At 34.7% G+C, this 12,630-nt stretch overlaps 1 protein-coding gene across 1 annotated transcript in view; it reads right to left on the bottom strand.

The window, feature by feature from the left end:
- The window catches only part of LOC128239353 (PR domain zinc finger protein 1-like), a 49,488-nt gene extending 45,271 nt beyond the window's left edge, over positions 1–4,217 (bottom strand). Inside the window, exon 1 of the mRNA XM_052955972.1 lies at positions 3,524–4,217. Within this exon, the coding sequence (XP_052811932.1) occupies positions 3,524–3,605 (82 nt within the window). The 5' untranslated portion in view covers positions 3,606–4,217. The remainder of the gene's footprint in view (positions 1–3,523) is intronic.
- Positions 4,218–12,630: the final 8,413 nt, after the last annotated feature.

The following is a 12,630-nucleotide window of genomic DNA, read 5'->3' as shown; positions in this document are numbered from 1 at the left end:
TATTCTGATCTGCTCTTATATGGTGTTGGATATCTTGAGAGCAAATCTTATGAACACTAAATGCAGATTACGCTTGAGCATTTTTATTACAGATGAAATTACAATTAGACACCAAAAGTTTAATTTTATTCTTTTGTTAACACAAAACTCGATATCAAAATTTTGTATCATTTAATACTAGAATTCATTAAAACAGTAACTGTTTCACCACTCGGTAATCACATTCAATGTCACTGTCCTAAGTAACGGGAATAGAAAGGTGACGATAAAACTCATGGATGGCTAGATTACACCATAAATAAAATTGTTTGATAATTTTGCTGTATACTGTGAACTATTTAATTTCACATAACAAAGATTGGTTTGCAAGTTTAAGCCTGATTTTTTGTTACCAGTGTTTAAATTCACCTGAGTCCCGCTGCCCTACAGTATTCAGTTTCTCATATTTGCACTTCAACAATTCAGGGCCCATAAACTATCTCTAAACATCTCGAGGCAGAGTATGAGACTCAGAGAAAAGCAAATAGTTAATTTTGTTGTAAAAATACTATTAGGAGCAAAGATGGTAAAAATTGCTGTAGATGTTACAAATAATCAGTACAACATCAGGCACACCTCTTTTGTAACATAAAATATTTTTTCTAAACATTTAAGAATGTGGTTTTCTGAGCAAGAGACTGAAATTTGGACTCAAAATGTTCGTGAATGCAGAGTCATTTGAAATACTTAAGAATGTGGTTTTCTGAGCAAGAGACTGAAATTTGGACTCAAAATGTTCGTGAATGCAGAGTCATTTGAAATATTTAAGAATGTGGTTTTCTGAGCAAGAGACTGAAATTTGGACTCAAAATGTTCGTGAATGCAGAGTCATTTGAAATACTTAAGAATGTGGTTTTCTGAGCAAGAGACTGAAATTTGGACTCAAAATGTTCGTGAATGCAGAGTCATTTGAAATATTTAAGAATGCAGTTTTCTGAGCAAGAGACTGAAATTTGGACTCAAAATGTTCGTGAATGCAGAGTCATTTGAAATATTTAAGAATGCAGTTTTCTGAGCAAGATTCTGAAACTCAGACTCAAGACATTAGTGAATACAGAGCCAGCATTTTTAAGCAATGTCCATAGGTTTTTTTATGAAATTTAGCTGCAGTAGCATGCTTAAGAATGAATGTATATTGTAAACAGGTGATTGGTATGAATGGGGGATACTTTTGAAGCTATTTCTCTGATTTCAGAACTTGAACTCTTTATTTACCTTGACTCAAAACTTTACAATAATGCTGTGTAAGTCCCCTCCTGCAAAGTACACAGTGTGTCTATGAAATGTGACAAATTAACTCATATATGCTACGTCGGAAGGCAATATTTTGCTTAAAATAAAACCTTTAAACACCTTTGTTTTAGTATTACTGAAGTTTGATTAGGTGTTTAGTTTCTTCAAACACTGACAAACCTGTTTCCAAACTAATGTTTTGACAGTGCTCCGTCAGGCGGCAGTTGTGATACAAGATTTGTCATGTGTTTTCAGAAAGGAATCTCTCAATCAAACTCTGGTAAAAGACCGAAGGTGGTGCTCTGTAAGCATTGTAGACTGCGCTTTGTTTCGTTTTAAATGGTAAAGAAATAGTAGAGTTATCTTTGTTTAAAGTCTTCATTCAAAGCAAAATATTGTGAAATGCCTTCCAACAGTAGCATTTATGACCCAATTTATCACATGGTATACATACACTGGTGCAAAAAAGCCTTGGGCATGGATGAAAGGTCAGTATTAGCACAGTCTGTTTTTTTATGCCGGTTTGGCTAAAGAAGGACAAAATCTAGGAATGTGAGGTCAATGAGGGAAAAACCATCGGAAAAAAATCTTCCAAGAATTTTACAAGCTAAAATGTACTAACAAGGTAATATTACCAAGTTTAAGAACTTCTGTTCACAGACCAAATCGATTAAGTAATATGTGAATCATATTTTGTCGGGGTTGATTCACTCGCTCTTGATACATAATTATGCGTGACTACTTTGTTATTTTATTTGATCAATATATGCATGATACAACATGGTATATATTTATACCTTCATACAAGTTACTTGGAACAAAAAAAGGAATCAATTACAGTTGAACCCATTGGCTTGACCTCCCAGGGACCGATGGAAATACCTCGAGCCTTAGAGAGTTTTAGCCAAGCCGGACTGTTTACATTCAGTATAATAATAAAGAAATCGGTCCTTTTCATCCAGTTCAAGCCTACAAGGAAATTAAGCCAAGTGAGTTTGAGCCAACAGTGTTCGACTGTATAAGGTACGGTGTTGGCCTCTCAGCCATACTGTAATAGAAGCTTAGTAAAATGTACTGGCAGTGCATTGAAAACACACTATAATAGAGCAGTACTATATTTTCAGATTGAGACAAAATCCCAGCATCAAGATTGAACCAGAGAACGATTTATTTGTGTATCACTTGCTTTTGTTCTGCCCCTAGCTACCCCCCCCCCCCCCATGCCCCACTCGAGGCCCCAACACCAACTCCTGGAGTTTCCCCAGATTTAAATGTATGGTGCCTTAGTTTTTACAAGAAATGCTTGTAATTTAACCCAATCTTTTTCTTGCCTGCTTGTTTATTTAAAAATATCTAGGAGCAATATTTCTAAAGGGAGCCCAGTCCGACTTCAAGGTCTAAATATGGTCTCATTGATAGGTGCAATTGATAATCAATGAATGCTTAATAATTTATCTCCTTTCCACCAAAAATCCAAAGAGCTTTACTACAATAACCACAACTTTTGAGTGTTAAAAATGTGTGGTTAGTATTGTTGATATTCGAACAAAATGGCACATTTTGTGTTTCTTTAGAGGCTCACTGTTTTTTCAAAGAAATCTGTTTGATTTTCTATGACACAGCTAGAGGAAAACTGATTTCCAGTCGGGTAATGTTGATAATGATTTAAGAGGACATAAGCAGTTTTTTCCAAGTAACTTAATGTGACTAAGCGCACCCCTAGTCTGACTTATCAAACTTTCCCTACTGCAGGATGGGCCTTCTCCTCTATTTGGTTCTCAGCTACATCCCTGATAACATCAAATGACTAATAACAGATACGTGCCTGCAGAAATGTAGTTACTTTATATAATCTAAAAAAAATGTCAATAACCTTCGAAAAAAAATCTGCCTTATATTTATATCAGCTGCTATATACAATTGCACACAAGTCATTGAGATGTTAAAGTACATACATAAGGAACTCATGGAAAAATACACCATGCAATCTGGAAAAATATGTTTTTAACCAAAAGTCTTTCTGTTTGTTGAAATAAAATATTTAATATTATTAAAGGACAGACACAGTCTAATACATAAGATATTATGTAAGACTGGTTAAAGTATATACATTAAGCAGTTACTGAATGACTGCATGATAAAAGTTCTAATTAACATGTAAACACAAAACACAAAATGTTAGATTAAATATAAGCGATTAATTTAGTTAACACGTTGGCGAGCTGTTAGTCTCCGCAGCATGGACACTCACTGTCAGGCTCTTCCTGCTGAATCCAAGTGTCTTCTACTGCATACATGCCGTCCATAGAGTCATTCTCATCCGAGTCACACATTGCCACTCTGTAGTTAGGGCTCTTGATTCCAGAATTATGTCCCTTGGTTACCCGATGTATGTCGCTTGATTTACTGAATTATTTACTGAATTATGTCCCTTGATTTACTGAGTTATGTCCCTTGAATAACTGAAATTATGTCCCTTGCTGCCTGAAAATTGTCACTTAATTTCCTGAATTATGCCCTTTTGATATCAGAATTATGTCCCTTCATTTCAAGAATTATGTTCCGATGTCTTATCAATTATTTTCCTTTGTTGAAAATGGCAAAGTTTTTTTGCTAAAATGTCGCTGTTGTTTTATAGTGTCACATGTCCCGATATTAAAATTGGACAAAAACAATCAAAATTATCTCCCTTTGTACAGTTGAGTTGCGTCCCTTGATAACTTTCCAACAACTGTTTTAAGCTTCCGCAGCCACCAAACTTCTGATTTATTTATTATTTTCGCTAAATGACAGCTAAATTTGCTATAAGATCAAGCTATCTCGCTGTCCACCGTAATAAAATGAAATCAGTTGGTTTTCTCCTGCAAGAAGGAATAAAACCTTACAAGTGATCACGGAGAACGATGTTTCCAAAACTGCATGCTTGGACAAGATGGAACACTAATGACGCTTTATCATAAACCAACCAATTGTTTTCATGTCTTTTGACTGAAAACTAAAGTCTTGCAATTAAAATGATCAGGCAAAGATTCAATGATTTGAGCAAGTGCCCGCATTCAATTGTTTATCTTTTATCATTGTTAAAGCAAATGGTGAACCTATTAGGAAAGATGTGGCCGTATTGTTTTCAAATTTGAATTCAACTTACTGATATCAATTGTGATATAAATTTTACGCCGCAGGAGATTTCTTTAGTGAACTTCTGAAGTCAAAACAGTCATCGGCAGAACAGAACTCTAATCTCTAATACAATAGATACTATTTCAACAAAAAATGCCATCCCGTTATAATGAAACGGCTACATTCAGTAACTTTATCTGAAGACTTCTCCTTTATAATAGCATATTGTGATCTTTATTAAACAATACAAATGAATATTTCACCCGGCATGGAATAAGTTACCATTGTTTCACTAGATAATGAAATAACTTATTCATCTGACAAACGGCATTGTGATTCGTCCAAGATGAACTGATTGGAAAAGAGACTATGGAATTAATGGGAAAACAAAGAAAAAAGTTATGTAGATAGATAAGTTGCCAAAATGATTTACAGACAATCCTTCACAAGTGATATAGTTAATTAATGTTCGATTCACACTGCAGTACATGTTATAATGCAGAAATTTATCATTCAATTCAAAGTTTATGGCATCTATGATTTTTCAATTATACTTACTTATAAAATACTGATATACATAATTCCAATTCTCTTTATTTGTGAGTCTTGAGCAAAAATAAGTCTTATGGAGTTAAAAATGACATTTTCATTTTATACAAAGTATTTTTCCTCATAGGTGGACAATTATAGCTATTTAAAAAAGGAGATAAATATCTCTCAATCAATTCAACACATTGTGATTAGTTGTTTTATTTATTGAATCACTTGGATAAATCTTGATATTTGTCAATTCTGTGATCGCCTCTAAGGAATTCATTTTCACTGACAATGACGCATTGATATTAGAATAGCTGCTACAATAATTATAAGCTTGCATAGATATATGTTCACTACATACTAGTATAATATCATTTAAAGACAATTTTCTGATGATTTTTTTTTCTATATTAAATGTTATATTAGGGAACCAGCTTTCCATTCGCTGTTATTCCATGATTTGTAAAAACACTGTCACCCTATTAAATGCTTTACTATTGCCATGAGACCCTTGTTTGAACCACTTGACAGTATTTCAGTAAGGCAAAACAAATGCTGTGGTTAGAGTTACATGGGTAGGGAAGGTAGGCTATTATATTTTTCTTTATGTCAGAGCATTATTGTCATCATTAGGGAATGGTGTTCAAGTAATCGTCTGGCCCCAATTTCTCGAAACTTCTTAAGTCCGTTATAACAGGATTAAGCTAATCTCACAATTTTTCTTTGTCTTAAATTTGCGCAATATAAACTTCAATAAGAGTTATTGGAATTTAAATAGAAATTAATGTTATGGTTATCACAATAAACCATATTTTATTTACCTAAATTACATTTAAGTATGTGTTTTGTCTTATTGAAATAAGCTACTTAAGCCTATTAAGCTTAAGAAGTTTTCGAGAAATTGGGGCCTGTATAAAGCCTTAAAGGTTTTAAACCACATATTAAAACACGCACTTAGTATATGAATCAGTATATTTTTTAGGCCTAATAAGTATTATTGGTTTAGGATTAGGACACCATTTCTTTGTGTCCTGTCTTATTTTTTGGTGACAATTCTTTTTCTATGAATTATATGGTTTAACCCTCCCCCCATAAGATTATAATGGAATTGTATATTTTAAATTTTTTGATAATTATTTAATGTTCATTTCAGATTGAACATGTAACATTCACGTTTAATAAGAGTGCTTTAATTCTTAAATTCATATGATGTGCTTTGAGAAATCGTGGCAAAATGTGAAATTTGAATATTTGTTTTCAACAAGTCTTGTTTCTATACAAAATAAACAAGGGCCTCTTTTGGCACTTATATCATGCTGTTTTAACTGACTGATGGGGCATTACTTGCATGACATTTTCCTGATGGCCAAAGTAGGTCCGAAATAGGTCTTTAATCCTAATTCATAAAAAAAAAATATAATAATTTAATTTATCTCATAATAATATTAATTAATATTATATATACCATTCAAAAGTATGTTGATGAAATTATGATTAACTAGAAATAAAATGCTATTTCAAAGAGACCCACTACAAGAAATAAAAGAGAGATTGACATTTAGAAACAAATCGTTGATATTTTGGCTCTAAGACTATAAGCTAAGTGTATTTAGATATTTTCATTAGTTATGATGTGGTTTCTGATAGCTCCATGACATACCAGAGCATACCTCATCAACAGTATCAATTGACATATAGGTGAAAAAAAAGACCAAAAGAAGCTTACAAACAACTTAAAAGTAATAGTCCCAAGTGATACGGATTGTTCTACTACATGCAATCATGGTTACTCTCCATATTCTGTGGCTATAGATCCCAGTAGCCAATCACAACAGCTTTACATCTTTTACAGGGATATCCATACTGGGATATTGAAATCAAACTATTGCAAAGAAAAAGTACTGTTAGTGGAAAACAAGAGTACCACAGTGGCCGTATCTCCGTTGAATAAGGGGCATAACATGATCACTTTTATAGCAAGAGTTTTGGGCCTTGATGTTTGTGTGCTTAATGTCCCTGGCAACATCTGTACAAAGTTTCATTTCAATATCTTAATTGTGTATTGATTAATGGCCAATGTAAAAGGTTAATCACAATGAAGACGCTGATGACCACGCTGCTGAAAAGGACACCATTTTCCTTCGATAAACAGACAAGTTAAACTTACTTTTACCTTTAATAAGAGACATAGTATGTATTAGGAACATTTTGTTAAATACCCACCCCCTATCCCCCATCACCCCACCAGTTCACTATAAAATGTGGATGGACAGACACAGCAGCAACTTTATGCTTGGCATTTAGGAACATATCATTGGTATGACACTACTGCAGAACTACAGTCGAATATCGTTATGTCGACTTTTTCAGGACCTAGTGAAAAAAGTCGAGATAACGAAAAGTTGACTCATCCGAATTACAAAAATATCACCAATCCCAACACGTTTGAGTTGGTTGTACGATGTTTATATCCACAATTGAACGGTCTTGTTAAATATTTTCGTCGTGAAAACAGCAAACTTATTATTGAAAAATAAAGTGAAACAAAAGAATAATTATTTGTGTCAAATTTATTTCTTTTACTTTTATTTATCACACAAAACACATATAAAACCACAATTGCATACATTTGTACATTGTAAGATTTTATACCGGGTCCTTTTATGAATTGGTCGACCAGAGCAGTGGAACTAACATTTGACATTTTAAAGTTATTCTTTCTGTTCCCATTCGGGATTGATATCTAATCAATAAAATGTTCATGTTTTATACAATACCAAAGAGCTTGAGCAATAAATGTCTCTTTAATTAAATACATAAACAAACAACTTTAATTATTCGCACTTACCAATTACATTTTTGTATCCCTCAATTATGACAGTTTGTTATATTGGCACGCACGGTATTTTGTGACATGCCGCAAACCGTCATGAATATTTTCACACCTAAGTCTCGATCTATGGTTCCACATAAAGAACATAGGAAATGTGTGAAATTCGACCACTGGGACTGAAAAACGAGGTCGACATAGCGAAAAAGTCGAGATAAAAAAATCGACACAAACAGATTTATTTTATATAGAATAAGAAGGAATAAATTCGGGACCGGAAAAAAAAGTCGACATAACGGGAAAGTCGACTTATCCGACGTCAACATAGCGAGGTTCGACTGTATTAAGATTATTACCGGTAACAACAGGAGCACCACCAGTAGGAGTTGTTGAATGTGTGCCAATTTTCATAATGAAATTAATGACCAAGTTTCATGCTAATAGCTTTAACATTTTTTACTAAATGGGCATACATATACAAATTATATTACTGCATGACAGCACCCTGGTTATGACAATGCCTCAACTTTGTCCCAAGAAATACATACAAGCTAAAATTGCCTGCAGATGTAAATATTATAGACCATAACAAGCAATATAACTCCATACACCTTCTTACCTGTACTGGTGGCAGTTGGAACCACCGCAATGTCCTGGATCGGGCACGCACCTGCCCACTTCATCACACATTGTGGACTAATCAACCCTCCCAAACATTGACATCATGTCACCATGCGACCTTTACCCATTGTATGTGCAATGCGATGGACCTGAAATACCATATAAATTAGTGGAATTCTGCAAAACGGATATGTCCCATTTTTCTAGTTAAGGTCACCATGACCTACTCATTTAAAAATCAATATGGGCCGTCTACTGAGCATGATAAGTGTGCAAACCAAGTCTGAAGACTCTAAAACCAGTTGTTCGAGGTATGACTACACCTATGATGTCGACACTAGACAAGGCATGACGAAACCCCAGATGCTGACACTGTACAAGGTATGACAACACCTCAGATGCTGACACTGTACAAGGTATGACAACACCTCAGATGCTGACACTGTACAAGGTATGACAACATCTCAAATGCTGACACTGTACAAGGTACGACAACACCTCAGATGCTGACACTGTACAAGGTACGACAACACCTCAGATGCTGACACTGTACAAGGTAAGACAACACCTCAGATGCTGACACTGTACAAGGTAAGACAACACCTCAGATGCTGACACTGTACAAGGTAAGACAACACCTCAGATGCTGACACTGTACAAGGTAAGACAACACCTCAGATGCTGACACTGTACAAGGTAAGACAACACCTCAGATGCTGACACTGTACAAGGTATGACAACACCTCAGATGCTGACACTGTACAAGGTAAGACAACACCTCAGATGCTGACACTGTACAAGGTATGACAACACCTCAGATGCTGACACTGTACAAGGTATGACAACATCTCAGATGCTGACACTGTACAAGGTATGACAACACCTCAGATGCTGACACTGTACAAGGTATTACAACACCTCAGATGCTGACACTGTACAAGGTATTACAACACCTCAGATGCTAAACCTGGACAAGAAATTACGACCACTCCAATACTGATGCTGGACATGGTATGACAATACCTCAGATGCCCACACCAGACAAGGTATCACGACACCTCAGATGCCTACACCAGACAAGGTATGACAACACCTCAGACGTCGACACTGTACAAAGTATAACGACACCTCAGATACCGACTCTGGACAAGGTAAACCTCAGGTGTCTGCTGTGCTTCACAGGGGCTAAAAACAAGAGAATATCAAGAAGATACTTACAAATTTTGGGTTTTTCTCAATAAATATATTTTCTTTCTTTATATAATAATGCATTTTGTAAAAGCTTATAATGGTTTTGTGATATATGAAAACCGATTACAGATTACTAGAGAAATATAACATAATGAGATCAAAAGGCTTGCACTATTCACCGACAAACTTTTAAACATTTCAGTATCTATGGCAAATCTGAGCAGTGAATTAATTCTTAAAGGGACTTAACTAGTTACCAACATTAATATTTTTAAGCTGCACTCTCGCAGATTGACAGTTTTGTCTTTCCTTTAAATTGGTGTCTAAGAATCAGCCAATTTTGTCATCAATGCCTTCAAATCAGTTATATAAGATAACTCACAATAGAACAGATCTCAATTGTTCGGAAAACTGCCGAAAAATACATTTTTCTTCAAGCCTTAGTAACACATCCATTTTTGAAAGTAAATATAAACAACTGCTATCTGATTCTTTGGTCAGCAATCTAATATCACTGGTTTCCAGACATTTTTTTCCAAAAATGTCTACATCCAAGACAAAAAATAAGAAAGTTGTAGAAACGGTCCGTCTGTGAGAGTTCAGCTTTAAACCTACTTTTACATTTACTGTATAAAAAAATTTCCACAAATGTTTTCTAAAAGCTTAAAGCAGTTGTCAGGGTTTTCAGAGTTTTCTAGATATGGAAAGATATGATGTAACAAAGATCTATGGGTTCCTTAAAGTTTAATAGCTGCGTCAATAAATGTTCACCCAATTACAAAAGCGCGACCACAGCGAGGTATCATGAGGTTATCACCTACTGTGGAAGCTGATCACTCGTAGCTTGTAATAGTCATTACTTCGGAATGCAAAGTAACCAAATAGTAAAAATATAGTGGTATTCACACAAATACCTTCCGTAACCTTCAGCTTGGGTTCTTCTCTCATTTTGCTTTATAGAATACACGAAGATGGTGCCAAATTTATCTCCCACCATACTTTAATTTCAAAGAGAGACATATTGGGTAATACCTATTCTTCATCGGAAACTTTCAAAACTGCCCATGATGACGGTCAGAGTAAGCAAATCAGTGAATGAGAAATCATGTTGATATCGTTTCCTTAAGATTACTTCAAAAGAATTTTTCTAAATGGGCAATCAAAAATTTGATATGATGGGAGATAATGATTAGACAAAATAGTGAAAAGAAAAAAAAGAACAGAAAATGCTACTTCACATGCAATATAGCAAAAGATACAGGCATTAGGAAGATTTTATTTATTTAGATTACTTTGACGACAATTGTCTGCTCAAAGGGCTCATTTCATGGAATGCAACCCCATGAAAACAATTAACCCAAAGTGAAACTACCAGCATCATAAAGATGATAAAATCAAGTACTTTTTAAGGTACATCTCCACAATACAGCGACCAAATGGCACCAAATCAGATAAAACATGACGCCTGAAGATGCTTTTTTGGAATCCACCACACAAGGAATTGAACCACTTGAACAGACACTTATAGACACTAAACAAGAGCTGTCACAGTATGTGACGAATGCCCCCGAATGTGACATTGACCTATGAACACGGTCAGTACATGAAAAGTTGAACGTGCCTTTATGTGTCAAATACATATGGCAAGGTATTTTAAATTGCCTCTGAACATAAAAAAATACCACCCATATTTGACAACCTACACTCTTATGACCTTATATTCAGTATTCCATTGTGAATAAACACAAAGTGTATCTTTCACCTGAGAGGTAGGGACATGGGTCTTGCAAGTGACACGTCGTCTTGGTATGTCGAACACATGTTGCAAGTTATTTTAAAATCTGTCCTTACAAGAGAAAGTTACAGCCCGGACACAACAACCTATACTCTATGTCCATATACGCAGCATTTCATTGTAAATAAACACCTAAGTGTGACCTTGACCTTAGAGGAAGGGACACGGGTCTTGCACGTGATACGTCGTCTTGGTATGTCGAGTTATTTTAAAATCTGTCCATACAAGGGAAAGTTACAGCCCAGACACGACAACCTATACTCTATGTCCTGATATGCAGCACTTCATTGTGAATAAACAGCACATCATTGTGAATAAACACTAAGTGTGACCTTGACCTTAGAAGTAGGGACACGGGTCTTGCACACAACACGTCGTCTTGGTATGTGGAACACATGTGGCAAGTTATTTTAAAATATGTCCATACAAGAGAAAGTTACAGCCCGGACATGAGTTATTGAGCCGGACACACGGACGGACGGACGGATAGATGGTGCGATTTTAATATGCCCACCTTTGGGGGCATACAAAAATCATGAATAATACTGGTTAGGAACCAATCTTTTGAAATCAATTCTTTAGCGATTTCATTTTTTTTTCAAATGAGACCAACAAATATTTTTTTCCGAAAATTAGCAATTTATCAGCAATAATGAAATTGCACCTGGTTGCTCAATATTTCTCACATAGGAGGGATTATCGAGTTTTACCTCTCAACGAAATGGAAGATATTTTACCCCATATTAAACAGTGCAATTTTACAAGTTATATTTTGTAGAAAATAGAAACAGGATTATTGTTTAGTATATGATCGTAATATATTTCACAGAGTAACCATTCAAGGTATATTTCACGAGTGAGGTTACAAACAGAAACAAACTTTCTTTCATTTAATCATATGCCTAAAAAGACACTTAAATTGTTTTTCAGAAAATATGCCAAATTGCATATGAACGTTACGTCATTTCAAAAATGATATCGTTCAAATTGTTTTTCCAGTCCAGTGTGAGCTGATATTGATTTGAAAGTAAGAATGGGCTAATATTTCAAAACAGTGAAAAATATCAAATTCTTTTAATTACAGTTTAAAACAGTGAAATATCACTTTTATTTCACTGATAAATCATTTTATCACTGGAAAGCATATAACAAAAAGAAATAATATATTTATTGTTTCCAATCAGGAACATATTATTTAAAAAAGTTGGCAAATTATTGGTAGAGTACATAGTCATTTCAATGGATTTTCCTGAGAATTTTAATG

This window comes from Mya arenaria, chromosome 6 (genome assembly GCF_026914265.1).
Source record: "Mya arenaria isolate MELC-2E11 chromosome 6, ASM2691426v1".
In the NCBI taxonomy this organism is placed as follows: domain Eukaryota; kingdom Metazoa; phylum Mollusca; class Bivalvia; order Myida; family Myidae; genus Mya; species Mya arenaria.
This window is presented reverse-complemented; position numbering and strand designations above follow the sequence as displayed.